Source organism: Syngnathus scovelli, chromosome 20, assembly GCF_024217435.2.
Source record: "Syngnathus scovelli strain Florida chromosome 20, RoL_Ssco_1.2, whole genome shotgun sequence".
NCBI classification, from domain to species: Eukaryota; Metazoa; Chordata; class Actinopteri; order Syngnathiformes; family Syngnathidae; genus Syngnathus; species Syngnathus scovelli.
In genome coordinates, this window is record NC_090866.1 from 5,979,795 (window position 1) to 5,996,058 (window position 16,264).

At 43.6% G+C, this 16,264-nt stretch overlaps 1 protein-coding gene across 4 annotated transcripts in view; it reads left to right on the forward strand.

The window, feature by feature from the left end:
* The window catches only part of LOC125990539 (1-phosphatidylinositol 4,5-bisphosphate phosphodiesterase beta-4), a 28,276-nt gene that overhangs the window by 2,265 nt on the left and 9,747 nt on the right, over positions 1-16,264 (forward strand). The window contains exons 3-13 of one of the 4 annotated variants that reach the window (XM_049757835.2): positions 1,237-1,368; positions 2,859-2,908; positions 6,730-6,802; positions 12,356-12,453; positions 13,887-13,967; positions 14,098-14,157; positions 14,949-15,092; positions 15,689-15,768; positions 15,841-15,894; positions 15,961-16,042; positions 16,111-16,211. In XM_049757835.2, coding sequence (XP_049613792.1) covers positions 12,370-12,453; positions 13,887-13,967; positions 14,098-14,157; positions 14,949-15,092; positions 15,689-15,768; positions 15,841-15,894; positions 15,961-16,042; positions 16,111-16,211 — 686 coding nt within the window. In that variant the 5' untranslated portion in view covers positions 1,237-1,368; positions 2,859-2,908; positions 6,730-6,802; positions 12,356-12,369. Of the gene's footprint in view, positions 1-1,089; positions 1,369-2,858; positions 2,909-6,729; positions 6,803-12,355; positions 12,454-13,886; positions 13,968-14,097; positions 14,158-14,948; positions 15,093-15,688; positions 15,769-15,840; positions 15,895-15,960; positions 16,043-16,110; positions 16,212-16,264 lie in introns of those variants that run through there. The other 3 variants (XM_049757837.2, XM_049757834.2, XM_049757836.2) reach the window with 3 other exon arrangements.

The window sequence follows — 16,264 nt, forward strand, 5'->3', positions numbered from 1 at the left end:
AGCCTTGAAAAACTTTGGCAGCCAATAATTTGGAGGCACATAAGTCAATGTCAAAAAGAACATCAATGTGACAAGCGAGTGTCTTTCCAGGCGTGACGTGTCTTTAAACCTGTTATGTGACTGCTGTGTGTTATTTGCTCAGCCTAACAACCTGCAGACATTGTCCTGACTCGTGTTTGCTATGCCAATAGTCTGCGATGTTTTATTTAAAGGTGGATTTTTGCCTAGCCGCTTGTGCGCAACCTTAACGTGGCCTAGCTTTCATTGCATTTAGCAACATTTTCCAACATGATAAAGAATAGATGCTATATTAGATTGTCTGTGTACATGTGTTGCTGCACTATTTGTGTTCTGATGTCTTGGGAGCAGCCATGTGTGTTCATTTGTGTAGTTTGGGGTATCGTAAGATGGCCTACCTGCAGATGGAGTGACTCATTGTTGTTGGCCACGTGTAAAACGTCAGTACCGAGAAAGGTTACGATCGTTAGGTATTGATTTTTTTCTTTTTTTCCGCCGCAATTCCTTACAAATTTGTTGTTTCAAGACAGGACGCACGTCTTGTTTTCAAGCTCGCGGATTCTTCGAAACTTTGCTTCGCGTGTACGTGCCTTTTGGCCTGCATTCTCCTGCTTTTTCAAGCAGCTATGGTTTTTAATACTCCAAACTAGAACATTACTGTTGACAAGTCATCATTCATGCTGGATGTAGCATAGCAGCCCCAGAACATAAACAAGCTTTCTGACACTTGGCGCCACATTTTTCTTAATCTTAAGATTTCATTCTACTGCTCACCCGGATGTTGCAAAGTAGCTCTTAAACAAAACTAAGGCTAAATTTTCTGACACTGCTCATTTTAGCAGATCACAACCAAGCTCTTTCTGACAATGGGATGAATACACATACTTTTTCTTTATTACACATTTGTTAGGGCTATTTTTCCAAGATTCAGTGATCAGCGCACCACCATTTTCTCCTATGCACATCGTTACTAATTGGTTATTCCTTTGTTGACATGTGCAGCCTTCTGTGGGAGGAGAGGGGAGTCGCGTTGGGATGCGGGGGTGGCGCTTTGGTGTTTGCCCCCATCAATGCACGGCGGCTCGGCTAGTCAGCTGTTAGACAGGCAGGGAGGAGCTGGATGTGCTTGGGCTGGATGACTCACTCTCCGCGCACCCATTCACTCGCTCTCTCCCTTTTCTCTTTCTCTCTCTCGCGCTCACAAACGTAACAAAAAAGAAGAGCAGCTTGTTGGTCGGACGGTCGCCGCTCAGTCTCCACGAGCACCGGGACCAGCCCCTTCAGGGAGACCAAGAGGAGGCAGCCGGCGAGGGAACGAGCCGCACCGGACTGCTTGCTGGACTCCTCTCGGTACTCTGCGCTCTTCTTGCGGATTAAATATATATATATATATATATATATATATATATATATATATATATATATATATATATATATATATATATATAAATTAAAAAAGCCTGCAATTCTCGTAATAATCTAGCAACACTGCCGGGTTGAACGCTGCTTTTACGCTTGCATCACAGCGTTCGTTTTTTTCCCCGGTTATTAGAAATAATAATAATAAAAATTCCCATTAGATAGCTCGAGTCACATTTATCCCTCACACAGCTGGAGACAGTTGTTAGCTCGTGGCTAACTCGCTAGCGTGCCACGAGCGTGAAAACGTTAGCAGGTAAAAACATGCCAAATGTGTTTTTTATGTGTGTGCCCGTGGTGTGCATTAAATGCAAAAGAGATGAGAGTATCGATGTTTCCACAGTGGGGGGTGCAAGGTTGCTGGTGGTGCTGGAGGGTGCAGGCGCTGCTAGCTGGGAAGCGGGACAGAGGCTGACTGCAGCCGGTCAATGACAAAGCCTGTGCCAGCCGTGCAAAGGCTGCTGGAGTGAGTGTAGGGTGTGTGTTTCTAGCAGGTTGTTTACTGGAGATGCTATCTGCGTGTGCGTGTGCGCGCGTGCGCGTGTCCGTCCCAAATAATAGTGCTGCATGCAAGGTGTCATTGCTCAAGGTCTCTCCTCCAGCATCATGGAGGCAATAAGCGCAATTGTGTATGCCATGCATATATATATATATATTTTTTTTGAAGACTTGCAACCTGGTGTTAATTTCCTGAAACTCTGTTGTAATGGTAAACTAAGGACTATTAATGTGATTTTATTGATATTATTAGAGTAACATCAACAATTTCAGCATCAATGCATCAACGACATCTTCGTAAATTAGTCTGCCTTTCACTTGTAATAAATTCTATTCCTTTCTTAAATTAGCAGTAGCAAACGTCAGCAACAACATGTCTGTTGCTCAGTGTGACAAGTGTTTGATCGCATGCACCCAGTAGATTAAGTGCTCCTTATTTGTTCAGTGTAATAACCTGCAGGCAAGCCACTGGGTTTATTTGCTCTATAAACAGCTCCAACTCTACCTGTAGCATTTTCCAGAATTTTTTTTTATGTCAAATTATCCTCTGAAGATGACACCATGTTGCTGTCGTGTGCTTCCATTTTAATTCCACTGCCTCAAACTGACAGAATAATTAAAAAATCAATAGAGAGAAATGAATTATTATTCACATTAAAATATTCCGCTTCCATCCAGTCACTTCCATACTTTCCTCACGTCCGCATCCGTGACGGGGTTTCATCATGGCCGATTCGGTCTGATAAGACAGGTGTGTGACTTTGCTGGTAGACGTGATTTGTGCGGTGTTTTCCCAGGCGGGAGAAACCCAGCGGCCTCCTCCCCAGCGAGCTTCCGACTGTAAAGCAGCCAAATAAGTCCCGACGGCGTGATTGATGAAAATCTCTCCCCTTCTTACCGTATGTCCTTTTTTGTCTCTGCAGGCTGGCCGAGACATGAGCCTTTCCCGCTGATTGTAATTGATGCAGAACTGGTGAGTTGATGTTTTTTTTCCTCTTTTTACGAGCGGTGATAGATTTTTTTTTTTTCCTTTTGCGTTTATTAGGCCTTACATCTTGAAACAGCTTTGTCATTGTTATTCTCAGGTCCCCTCCAAACATGCCATCCTGGGAGGGTTTCTAATATTGTGGTGCCTTGAGCAAATCCACCAAAAAGTCCATCTAATCCATGTCCGAAAAGACACAGATGGTAGTTTCGTTTGAAGCAGAGCAATGAAAATCGATGACTTGGTATCAACCACATAACTCAAATAAATTGGGTTGGAGTCTCACTTTGCTGAATGACCTTTGTTAGGAAAGTCATTTTTTAAGAAGCCTTGCCCCAAACACACACAGACAGTCTGCCATTTTGGTTTGGAGCCACCATTTTATGTTCGCCTTTGATTCCTCCATGAAATGTTTTGATGACAACACATCAGTCACGGCAAAACAGGTTGCCGCTGCTGTGAAGCTCCCCAGATAGATGCCGTAATGAAACGGGGAAGTGATTGCTCTCCATACAAAGTTCTCGACGCATTATGTAATGTGGATTAATGATGTCATCATGTGTAGCGAGAGGCACGGCGGCAGGCGGAGGTTGATTAGCGTTCAGGTGTTTTACGCCTCTCGTATCTCACGTAAATGTTCATCATTATTATGATTAATAGAAGCTAGTGCGTGCACACACACATGTACGCACGCCATCTTCCCCCATGGCGTCGTCCACGGTGGGGATACACGTGAACGAAATTTGCTCTTCCAATTAAACTGCCGACCTTCGCTCCAGAACGCCGCAATACTCGACGGCGTCCCGTCCTCTGCTGGATTGCTATTATTACACACAGCCGCCCCGCTAAATGCTCTCCAATTGAAGTCAGCAAAAAAATGGCAAGGGTGCACATTATTTTTCCTGTATTTATAGCAAGTTTTTCAAACATTTTAAATGTAAGATTCCCCCCAACAGTGATCTTTTTAAAAATAAAATCAGAAATAATAAAATAAAAACAATATAAATAATATATTTAGTGATAATATTTTAAAATGTGTTTTTTTTTATTAAGCTAAAAATGTATGATATTCTCCCATAATGGAAAAAAATAATAATTTGCATGACATTTCCATAATGGAAAATAAAATTAAAATGACTTGCAAATGGTTACTACATTCAAAGGCGTACTATTTATTTTGCCTTGAGGGAGGTTGTCACCCAAGTGAGTTTGTTATCGTTGCCGAGCACTGTTTGAGCGTCAAATTGAGCAGAATACTTCGCCATGAAAATTAGCCGCTCGGACACATGACTCGTGGATGACTTGACAAGCGGTGGGAATGTTGCTCCCTCTTCTTCCCGCCGCCCCACTATGTGTGTGCACGGAGCAAATGTTACAACATAATAAGTCAGAGTAATTATGTAACATTTAGCCACCGCTATGTAGGGCACGGGGCGTTGATACATACCGACTTGCATCATGCAAAGCAGTCAACTTTGCGTTTTGCCAGCATAAAGCATTGTGCCTAATTTATGACCTAAATTTTCCACGCTGTACTTTGAACTTTATTGCTCGTAAAACCAAAACGCCAGGACCGCGTTTGAGGATTATAAAGCGGGGGCAAATGCATTTCTGAAGCCAGTGCCTGAAATTTGGCGTCGGCCACTTCTCATCGTTGCCATTTAAACAAACGTTTTAGACAGGCATGTAAATCCATTCTTAACAGGCTGTCATAACAAAGCGTGAACACGTGGGAAAGTGCTTGCAATCATGTCTTATTTTTTTAATTTTTTTTTTAACACAGCCTATTTCTAAGCAATATTTTAACATTGTTTCCTGAAATATCAGTCTTAAACAAATGTTATGATTATATTATTAAATTATTATTCTATTCTATTCTATTAAAAAAAAAAAAAAAAAGACAGTCGCTGTTTTGGGATGGAAACATCACCCAATCCTTTTGTCCACAGAGTAAAGTGGTTCAAAAATTTGAAGGTCATTTTAGCACATTTCTATTCATCAATGACTCATCCATCCGGTAATGAGTATTATTACGTAAAACCGTGGCCCGAATCTCTGCTTTAATCATTAATTATGTCGCATTTTGGTGAGTGAGTAAGAAAGAACGTGTTGAGCGCAAAGCAGACTTCATTTTGTACTAACCAAGGAAACTCCATCATTTTTTTCAAGGAGCAGGAAGTGATGTTGTCTGTGTTCTCTTGCTGACTCACTAAGTGCAAGATTCATTTCTGAACCTCAAAATAAATTTTTATCTTCAATCTCAATCGACTTGATTTGATTTAGCTTGGATTCTGTTGAGTGAGACTTCGACTCGTGACATCTCCAGCTAGTCGCCAAATCCTTCCGATGACCTCTGTTTACCTTTACATGACAGTTAAGAACTTTGAAAGGTTACTAAAACCGTTGCCTGCTACGATTAAATAAGGTTTTACAACCGATCTCAGTCCTATACGGACCCTGAAGAGCTTTTGTCCATTAAAGCTCTCCTGCAAAAAGCTCTTCATCCTTCTTTCAAGTGCTCTTCTGTTTAATTGATTTATCAGCAGGATAAACTGTCCCCTAAAGCTGCGGCAAAAAAAAAAAGTCTCCGTCCGTCCCCAGTGGGGATTCAGCTGTGTGACAAAAACCTGCAGATTTGCTCTCCAGGGTGCCGGCGTTTTTTTTACGTCTCCAAGGAGTCATATAAAACAGGAAGACGGCTGAGAAATAGCTTCCACCACGTGTTCGGGGCAGCCTGAGAGTCCGGGACAGAATGTTTTTCCGATTCTCCTCACCAAACGTATCGATTGTTCTTTGGCTCGGATCATCCCAATTTCAAAGCTAACGGACTGTAGCTGAGATGTCTTTGATTCAGACCTTTTGTCGCTTCACAGAATTTCCCCAAACCACCATTTCCTTCCGTTGGTTGGGTTGTTTGTCTCCAGGACCTCAGCGGTCCACGTTCTGCGTTGTTATTTGCATCCAAACATGTCTGTTACTGTGTTATATTTAGAATAGCCTATTCCAGGTAACATGAAGAAAATGTCACTTCCCTCGCTGTGTCCCATCTCATGATACCTGTGGGATATGTGGTGTGTGCGCCTCAACGCGTTTGTGTGTTTGTGTGTGCGTCCCCTCCCCCCTGTTGTTTTAATCTCCTGCGGCATTGTCATCGGTTAAATGACACTCTGCTTCTGTTTACACCTCTTCAATCCTCACGTCGCACATCCTCTACCTTAATGGTAATTGCACACGTGGCGTCCTTTCTCAATAATGTGATCCTTATGCAATATGGATCTATATGTTCTCGCCGGAGTGCTTTCGACAGAATTGACATTTGAGCCTGTGTTGTATTTTCCTGACGAATGCTATTTAAATGAAATGTGGGAACGGACAGGACATTCCATAAATAACGTCATTTGTAAATGGGGATGGTCCTGTAACGCAGTCTTTGACTTGTGCTGATGTGCCCTGTGCTGCCTGCACTTATCCGTTAATCTTTGTACCAAGCAACCGCACGACCACAAGCACTTCCTGTCCCGCTCGGGAAAAGCCGTGGAATCGTTTAGCATTTTTATCTCTTCTTCAGAATGGACGTCTTCGTCTTGAAATCTTGAAATGTACGATATTTGGGGGAATAGGGTGAACGTAGAAAACAGTAACCAACATTGTACATTGTGTGTGTGTGCAACCCCCTCAAGGCACCCTCAATATTACTGTAAGTGTACACCATGAGACTAAATAATAAGGTCAGCAGCGTGATTACACTCAAGTAAGATTTAATTTTCTTCTCACTGTCTCCATGACCCCCTTTTTTTTTCTGATTTCAGAGAGGTCCAGTGACTGTCCTTTTTGCCGTTTCCCCCCCAACCCTCCCCTCATTTTGCGACCCCATTCTGCTCGGTAAGTACATCCCTATTTTTATTATTTTTTATTAAATTACAAGAGGAGGAAAGATGTACTGTATTACAGTTTTATAAGTTCCGACTGTCTGTCGGACACCAAAGTTGTCTGTGATTTGTTATAAGATGAGTGAATCGGGGCACGGGGCCAGTGGAAGGAGGAAGAGGATTGCGAGCGTGTCCACCATTTGCGAATTGAATTCTGACGCTAGATGGACCTTCTTTCTTTTTTTTTTTTTTTTTTTTTAACAGGGGAAGTTAAAGGCAATCATTCAAATAGACGACTTTCACTAAGCGGCGCAAACAAGAGAAATGTTTACTCCACGGGTGGGGATGGAAACATAACTAAGTGTCTAATGATGGGTCAAGCAATTTGTGTCAAGGCCCAAGGGAGCATCGGGGCCGGGTGGCCTTGTGAGTTCCTCCCGTCCCGTCAGTATAAATACACACTCGGGTCCAGATCACAGGCTGGAATGTTTGTCTGTGTACTTGTTATTGAGTCTAGAGTGTGTCTTTATGTGTGTGTACACCGGCGTAATGTCACCGCTGCGAGCGGACCAACCGAAGGCCGTGACTGGCCCGCTGGGTTACTATGGCGACCAGTTGTGTGAGCGATGAGCAACATCTGTGGAGTGTTTGTTTGTCAGGCAGGTTTTCCTCCTTCTCCTCTTCTCGGCCTCTGCCTGGGAAACACTTGTTACAATGTATCGTCTCTTTCATGCTCAAGGGCCTCCTTTATTTATATCCCCAGAGGGGGAAGGGACAATTTAATTTACGCCCTGTGTAGTTACTGCTGTAGTGTTTTGATTTGCAAGCGAGTTTTTTTTTTTTTTTTGTTTTGCGTCAAGCGCCTGTGTTCAAGATCCAGTCTTAGTTAGTTAAACAAAGTGTTGATGACACGTATTAGTCTTCCCGGAACCCTTCGCTCTCCCTCAGAGTGGGACTGGGTGAGAGGATAATGTTTCCTCGCACTTCAGAACTACATGCCGAAAGCTGTCATGAGCCTAAACTATGGCGACAAGTTCCACTAACATTAAACTTTTTTTACAGCGGCCGCAAAATATCATGCGGCGGGCCGCAAATTCCCCCCGGGGCCCCAGGTTTGAGACCCATCTTTTCAATCTGGCTGCCCTGAACCAAAGTCCTTCCTGTTGGCCTCGGGACCTCTTGCAGTAGGTCGAGCCCAAAAGCAAAGCTCCCGTTCTGGGGAAGCATGTAACCCCCCGGACCTCTGAGCCGCTTCTCCTCCAGCTCCGCTCTATATGGACATGTTCTATTTTCCTGGGCTCTACAGCTCCTGGCAGCCTCACCAGTAGCTCACCAGGGGTGCACACATTCTCTATTAATGCAGACTTATTTGGGCAATGAGAGAAATCTCTTATTTTTGTCCAACTCATCTTCCCACTTCCTGTCTTGATATCTTCAGCGGGACAGATCATATTTAAATTTTCATATTATAGAAATGTTTGTGCAGCTCTGCTTACCTTCAGGCTTTGTGTGTGTGTTTTTGAGAAAGGGGTCTCCATAAGTGTATATGTTGAATATTTCTGCCCATGTTTGGGCAAACGTTCTCCAGAAGATCCTTCCTCAAGTTATGTGTAGCTGGGCAAACTGAACCTTTGACCTCCTAATCTGCTATCACCGAGACCATCAGAAATACACACACAGTAGCTCACAACAGTGGACAGCATGTGATGTAACGCAGTAATTTGGACATAATGCAATGTTTTCACTCGAAGGCCGGTTACCTAACGTCTTGCGTCCGAAGAATTCAGCCGTTGGCAAGTTGTCCTCCCCCGTGCTACCTTTGCCACCTCCAAGTCGGACGCGGATGTTTCTGTGCTCAGATTAGATTTAAGCCTGTCGATTTGGATTGTTGTGTCCTCACATGCCAGTGGGAAAGATTATTGTGCAAATATTAGGCCATCTGCGTGTGTGTTCACTAGCACAGCAAACCGTTTGGATCCAAATGTCCACTTTGTGAGGATTTTGACCTTATTTTTCCTATTCCCTTGCATTTCCCTCCATGTTTTGTTCTTGGTCAGCATACAATCTAGTGGCGAATATGCATGTAATTGAACCGACCCTTCCATTCATTCAACAAGCTCCCAAATAACCCGAGGACAGACCTTATTTAACCCCCTTTCAACCTTGTCAGCCCCCTCCCACCTCCTCCATAGCGTTTGTTCACTGCTGTTATTGCCTTCAGCACAGCACACACACAGCGACAGACTGACACACACACACACATTGAGTCTCATATCCTCTATTCAGTAAAAGCCTCAGGCCATCATTTATTAGGGGGTTGCTCCGTCCATTAAGCCATGTGTTAAATTCTTTGTATAACTCAATTTGGCAGCGTGCGGATAGTAATGACTATATATAGAGAGAGCTAGTTTGGCCATGTATATCTTTGTTGTCTTTTATTGATTTGTTTCACCAACTAATTTACATCTTCCAGCAGGGAATTAATACTTGATATCGGCCCCACGGCTGTCTGTAAATAAAGCTAAGCCGTGGAAAGATTCATATTTGAGGCAATATTGGAGCTCATCAGTGCACACAATGCGGCTCTCTAACACCAAATGATGTCATCGGTGGACCGATGAGTGACGGTGAACTATAAAAGGCAAAAAGAAACAAGCCAGGCCTCGCTCGGGTGTTTTTTTTTTTTTTTTTTAAAGTCATTAAAAAACGTTTGATTTACACAAATGTGGATTGCAGGCTTTTATGAATGCAAAAAGATCTTTTCTACTTGAAGTTACTCAAAAAGGAGCTTTTAACCTATGGGTCAAATTGACCTGTTTTAAAAATCTAAAAATTTATTGTCTTTTTTAAATGTGCTTTCTCATGGAAGCCTTGTAAGAAAAAGAAATATGTCACTTTCAGGGAGGATCTCTATCCTTGTCCGGGTTTTTCTGTTGACAGACTCGGGCATTGATTCTGCTGTCGTATTTGCCGTTTGCTCAGAGAACACAGGGTTATATTGCAGTTGTAAAATCTCTTATTGGATTAAAGACATTTTCTCCTACGCAAATATAGAAGCCGCGTGGGCGATACGAGCTGTGGAGTCAAGCAAAACATGAACTCTGCTGGAAAAGCAATTCATGTGAATTGTCACTCATCTTGCTGACGTGGTCTTTTTAATTTGGGCAGCGATCTTAAATTGCGACTCTTTTGTTTATTTTGTTATGGTTTGACCAAAGCCCATTCATCTCTGCTTGCTTCTTTAATGAAGGTATCTGTATTCAAAAGGAGAAGATGGCTCGAGGCAACTCAAGGATGTGACTATTGAATGAAGAAAATTGCTTCGCTCTGGCATTGATTTAAGACATACAACAGCAGCCAGTCATTTAAAAAAAAAAAAATCTTTTAGGATAGATTTTATATTTAAAATTTCTACAAATAAATAAAATAATAACATATAATTAAAATAATTAAAAAAATATATTGAAAATATATTGTAAAAAAAAAAAAATACAAGTTAGTATTACGTAGAGTATTAACGGCACTTGCCCTGGAACAAAAACCTGATGTGAATTGAAGGCGTCCCCAGTCAACCTTTGCACTGCCTGCCGGATATAGCCTCATTTTACTTTATGAGGTGTGGGACCGCTGGGTGTTCTCTATCTGTTGTAATTATCTCCTTGTCAGGGGGTTGGACAGTCAGGGGGTGCTCGGACCTTGCTCGCTCCCACCTCGATGCCTCACGTGCACGCTACGGGATCGCTGAGAAAATATTACCTAACGCGCTCGCCTCGCCTCCGACAAGGCGGCGCAACCCAATTAGATTCAATTAGGATCCATCGGCAATCTGATTTGGGATAGTTAGTCTGATTTAATCAGATGTTATTCCTTTGAATTCTGGATGGGGGAGAGACCATCTGTTCAATTGTGGAATGCTGACTTTCCCTAGCCAAAGCTTAACTGGATTTCCTGTTCTCTGCTTACATCATAATTTTTGAGGGCTTTCCCATCCTCACAAATTGACTGAATTTTGGAGCCGTGTTTATCCTGATGATGGAAATGTATGTTTGGTAGAGGAGCGAATCCTTCTGGAATTTAAAAAAAAAAAAAACTTATGCGAAGTTTTTTTTTTTTTTTTTCTGTTTTCACAGGGCCTTCAAAAACGAATTTCCAAAACATTTTATTTTGGCGCCCTGCCCGGTCTTGGTCATTATTCAGGAAGTGAGCATCTATATTTTCATTCCCCCCGACATTTTGTGTCCATCTGTGATCCCGGTCTCCTAGTAGGATGCCACAGATGGTCGAACGCCGGGTTGATTTGGATGTACTTTGCCAACAACGCGTGCGACGATCTCGAGCTGTGATGCAAAACAAGGAAAATATCAAAAAAGAATTTGAACGTAAACAGTCGCCACCATATGTTGATATCTAAAAACGTGCTTCATCTGCTCTTGGCGAGAGCTTCTCGTGGCCTTTGTAGATGTTGGCACTGATGTGTATTGCCCACATCAAGAGCAGACGTCCCCCTAATGGCCTCTCTCCACTCTCTGTCACATACAGCCGCTTGCCTCATTCTCTCCCGAGCGAGCAAGCGAGCAAGTCATCATCTATCCCTGCAAGCGAGTTTTTTGGTTTTTACCATGAAACGTCTCTGCCCACCACGAAGTTGGTATCGCCGAATGATTTTTCATGGTTGACCACAGGAGCCCGCGAGAGTGTCTCCATTTTGAAATAAAGTCATAAAATAAAGATATACGCGGCACAAGTCGAGTCAGTAAATGTTCCGGGCTGTTAATCGCACCGCATTTCACAGCGAGAGGTGCGAGATTGCGTCAGGCCGGCGAGGGGAAAAGGCCAGTAACAAGGTTAGGCAGACACATCGTTAGAACTCTTCAAAGTGGAGAAGCGGTGCAGAAAGCCAATGTGTCAGGGAGAACTTTTTTTTTTTTTTTTTTAACGATAAAACGAGGGATTGAAAACAAATGAGAAGTGTAAGACTGAAGTCAAACCTTATGACAAGTGTGTGATTGGTGGTTTTGGTTGGACAGATACTGTAAATGAGGTCCAAAAAATGAACACAATTTGAGATAAGGAATTTTTTTTTTTTTGAATCCAGTCAAGATTTTGACATCAACTGGTTCTTATTATGAAACAGTTCCACGCAGGTGTCATGGCAGGCCTATAGATAGCGTGTCACGCGCTTGTCTGGCATATTTGAGAATGACGTAAGGAGGAGACTATATTTGGGTTGGTGTCATCGACAAGATAACGCTTTCCTGGCGGGCGTGCCCCCTCCCCTCCCACCCTCCTCCCCGAGACGGCGCATGGCTGCGCACGTGCAACGTGTGTGTGCACGAGACAGCTCCTGAATCAATCCTCGTCCTCTTCTTATGGAGCGATAAAAGGCTTCTTTTGTTCAGGTCATTACTCAATGCCAGGCTGGATCATTAGCGTTAGCTCCCTTGATCCCTTGAAGCCTGCTCCAGTCGACCCAAAAAAAAAAAAAAAAGCGAAATGATCTTTCTGTGCCCTTTGCCAACTTGGTTTTCTGTGCGTTTGACTCATTGTGTGATTCCCTTTGTTGCAGGTCTGTGAGGAGCCATGACAAAGTCGTACGAGTTCAACTGGCAGAAGCATGTGCCCGAGTTCATGCAACATGGCGCCCCCTTTGACAGATTTGATGAGGTACAAATAAAAGTGGACTTATTAGTTCTATGAATGAGACGTCTAAAAAAAAAATATTTAAGAAAAATAATTGATTAGCCATGATCACTTTGACCGCTCCCACAACGGCGCTGTGCTCCAACTTGCAGATCCTCCAGCCAGTGGTCATATTTCAACTTTCACAACTTTTGTATTTGCTCACAATAGTAGTGAGGTTTTTTTTTTTTTTTTTATGTATGTGTCTGTTATTGGAAACTCCTTTTCCAAATAAGATTTGTGCTAAGTAAATATTGAAGTCCCATGACAGGAGCAAAGACAACTTGTGATGTCACTCATGCATAGAAATTCATCGGCAAACCTGTGACAAAGTCAAAGTCTGCTTTATTGTCAATTTCTTCACATGTCAAGACAATTAGCACTTTAAGTTTTCTGCAGGAAAGTTCAAAACAGCGCATTCATTCATTCTGGATTTTTATACGTGAATTAACAATCCTCCGCTGCTCAGAAACTAGAAAGCCCGTAGGCGATGTTCCTGCGTCGATTTTAAACGGCGTCCGCCAATTCCACCCCCACGCGCACACTCGAGCAAATATGCTAAACAGCATGGATTTTTCTCACCCCTCCCCTTACTAAAAACACGGCCTGCTGAGTGACTGATGGTCCAGACAGGTTTTTGTTTGTGCTTATATTTCAGAGACACCCACAAGAGAAAAATATGCCATTTAGAGACCATATTAAAAAAATTAATAGTTTAACTCCACCCACACACTTCAAACTGATGACAAAAATGCTGTTCTTCTCTAGTCCTTTACAAGAGGGATTTGTTTTCGTTTCAAAACAAACTTCACATTCCACATTGATTTTTGAGTCAGGTTTCCGTCCCGCCGTTGATAAATGGACAGGCGGGAAGGTCACTTGTGTCCTCGGTCATCAGTCAAAAGGCTTTCCTCAGCCACTCACAACCTGCCTGCATGCGGCGCTTCCGTCTCTGGTTGTTGACGGATGTTTCTGGAACTGCCGCAAGATGACGAGCACATAAAAAAAAAAAAAAACACAATATTTATCATGTTTTGAGTCAGATCAATAAAAATGCGAGACAAGGCCGTGCTGTAAAAGATATCCTTTTGGGGAAGCGAGCTTGTCACACAGTGTGACAGGTTGGCTTTTAACAGTAGGCCTTTTTTTTTTTTTTTTTTACGACCTTTTAAGTCGCTCGGGCTTTTAACGCGTCTGTCACACAGTTCTGTTGGTCTTTTTGGGAGTTTACATAAAATGAAGAAGCAGAATCCCGGTGTAATATATGAACGTTAAGGTCGCTTTATTTTTACGATGAAACTCCTTGGGGTTACAGTCATTTAATTTTAAACTGCACAACTTTTTGTACTTTGTATTTTAACATGTCTAAGATTTGGGGATATTTTTGATTCATTTTCTTGACTTTTGCTTCTCCTCAGGACCCGTACATCTTTGAGCCCAATTGCCAGGTGAAGGTGGATGAGTATGGCTTCTTCATCAGCTGGAAAAGTGAAGGAAAGGTACACAAATGAAGTTCGTCCTCGCCTTGATAAGAGTGTTATTTTGCTGTAATGGGGTTAATGTGATCCTATTTACGTGTCTTTCCAATTCTCACTACCTTTCCTTCCCGCTTCCTCATTTCCGTCACAGGAGGGCCAGGTGCTGGAGTGCTCCCTCATCAACAGCATCCGCGTCGGCGCCGTCCCCAAGGTAAGGGGGAAATAATAAAAAAAAAAAACACGAGCCACCAAAGCGTTCCTCCCACGCTGATGAAAAAGCCGAACGCCGATGTCATTCTTTTGTGTGCGGAGCTGCTTGTTTGGTGTTCTGGGTTAAGGAGTTCGGGTCAAAAGCTGATGCTGAAAAGATACTTTGTTCCTCTTGCATAAATCATCATATGACGCTAAAATAGATATCCATTTGTAATGTTATGTCAATTTATCATGTTAAAAAGCAGATTTTTTCCTATACTTCTGTCGTAAGGGCGGCTCGGTGGCGCACTGGGTAGCACGTCCGCCTCACAGTTAGGAGGGTGCGGGTTCGATTCCACCTCCGGCCCTCCCTGTGTGGAGTTTGCATGTTCTCCCCGGGCCCGCGTGGGTTTTCTCCGGGCACTCCGGTTTCCTCCCACATTCCAAAAAAAAACATGCTTGGTAGGCCGATTGAAGACTCCAAATTGTCCCTAGGTGTGAGTGTGAGTGCGATTGGTTGTCTGTCTCTGTGTGCCCTGCGATTGGCTGGCAACCAATTCAGGGTGTCCCCCGCCTACTGCCCGGTGACGGCTGGGATAGGCTCCAGCACGCCCGCGACCCCCGTGGGGACTAAGCGGTTCAGAAAATGGATGGATGGATGGACTTCTGTCGTATGGAGGAAACCTTTTTCCACTTTTAAAATAATTAATAATAATTGAAATCTCCCAAGATGATTTTAAAAAAAAAAAGAAAAAAAAAAGGAAGCGACTCCTTCTCTTACACACAAAATGGTCTTCCTTTCCACGCCAGGACCCGAAGATCTTGTCGTCGTTCGAGGCCGCAGGCAAGACGGAGGCGGACCTGGAGGGCTGCATCATCTGCATCTGCAGCGGCGCCGACCTGGTCAACCTCAGCTTCATGTTCATGGTGGCGGAGAACCCGGACATGGCCAGGGTGAGGGAAATAATTGTTTGCGTGTGTGAGCGACTCCAAATAGCCGCATGTTTGTCGTGCTGACAGATCGCGTCTTTCAATTTAGCTCACTCATGCTGGCTTTTATTAGCTATTAGTCAAAGCTCATGTATGCTACTTATAGCTCTCCAGTCATGCAAAGATGCAAATCCACAGGAATGAAGGTTGCTTTAAAAAGATGAATTGAACTTCTTCTTTCAAGACCGTCCAGTGACCAAAATATACACACAGGGTGTCTTTGGAAAAAGCCTCAATAGAGGCCATTTGTGTTTTCATCAAGGATGCTTGGCACTCTGTAGTGTATGCCACCATGGGGTGTTATTTATTCATCAACACACACACACACACACACACACACACACACCATTTTTGCCCACAGGTTTGCTCACACACACATACGCACACTCACCAAGACACTATCAGCACCTTCCAGCGTGCACATGGCCGTCAGTAGCAGACCTCAGGACGTAATAGAGTTATTTACATGAACACACACACACGCACCGGAGCCCGTGTTATCCCACTTAATGGCTTTATCTTCATGTCCGTCATGCTGCTCGCTGCTGTTTTGCACACAGAAATGGACGGAGGGGTTGAGGTCGGTGACTCACAACTTCAAGGCCAACAACGTGTGTCCCATGACTTGCCTAAAGAAGCAGTGAGTGCCAAGCCGCCACAGCAGGTCGATTACGCCTGCGTCTGTCTAATTTCTTCGGTGTCCTTCTCGCAGCTGGATGAAAATGTGCGTCCTGACTAATGTCAATGGCAAGATTCCCGTGAGAGGGTAAGAGCCAATTGGCACCACAACTCATATTTATGCCACTAACTCTTTTTCTCCTCCCATCTCAAGGATTACACGGACGTTTGCGTCAGGCAAGACGGAGAAGGGCATCTTTCAAGCCTTGAAGGATTTGGGCCTTCCGAGCGGCAAGGTGGGCTCTCTCGTCTGGCGACACGCGGCTTTCCTCGCTCGGGAAAATATTTTTCATTTCGCCCGCAGAATGATGAGATCGAACCGTCGGTCTTCACCTTCGACATTTTCTACGCGCTCACGCAGAAGATCTGCCCTCGCACGGACTTAGAGGACCTCTTCAAGAAGATGTAAGAATCCATCTCCCCCTTTTGTGCACTTCTTTTTCAACCTTCCAAATGAA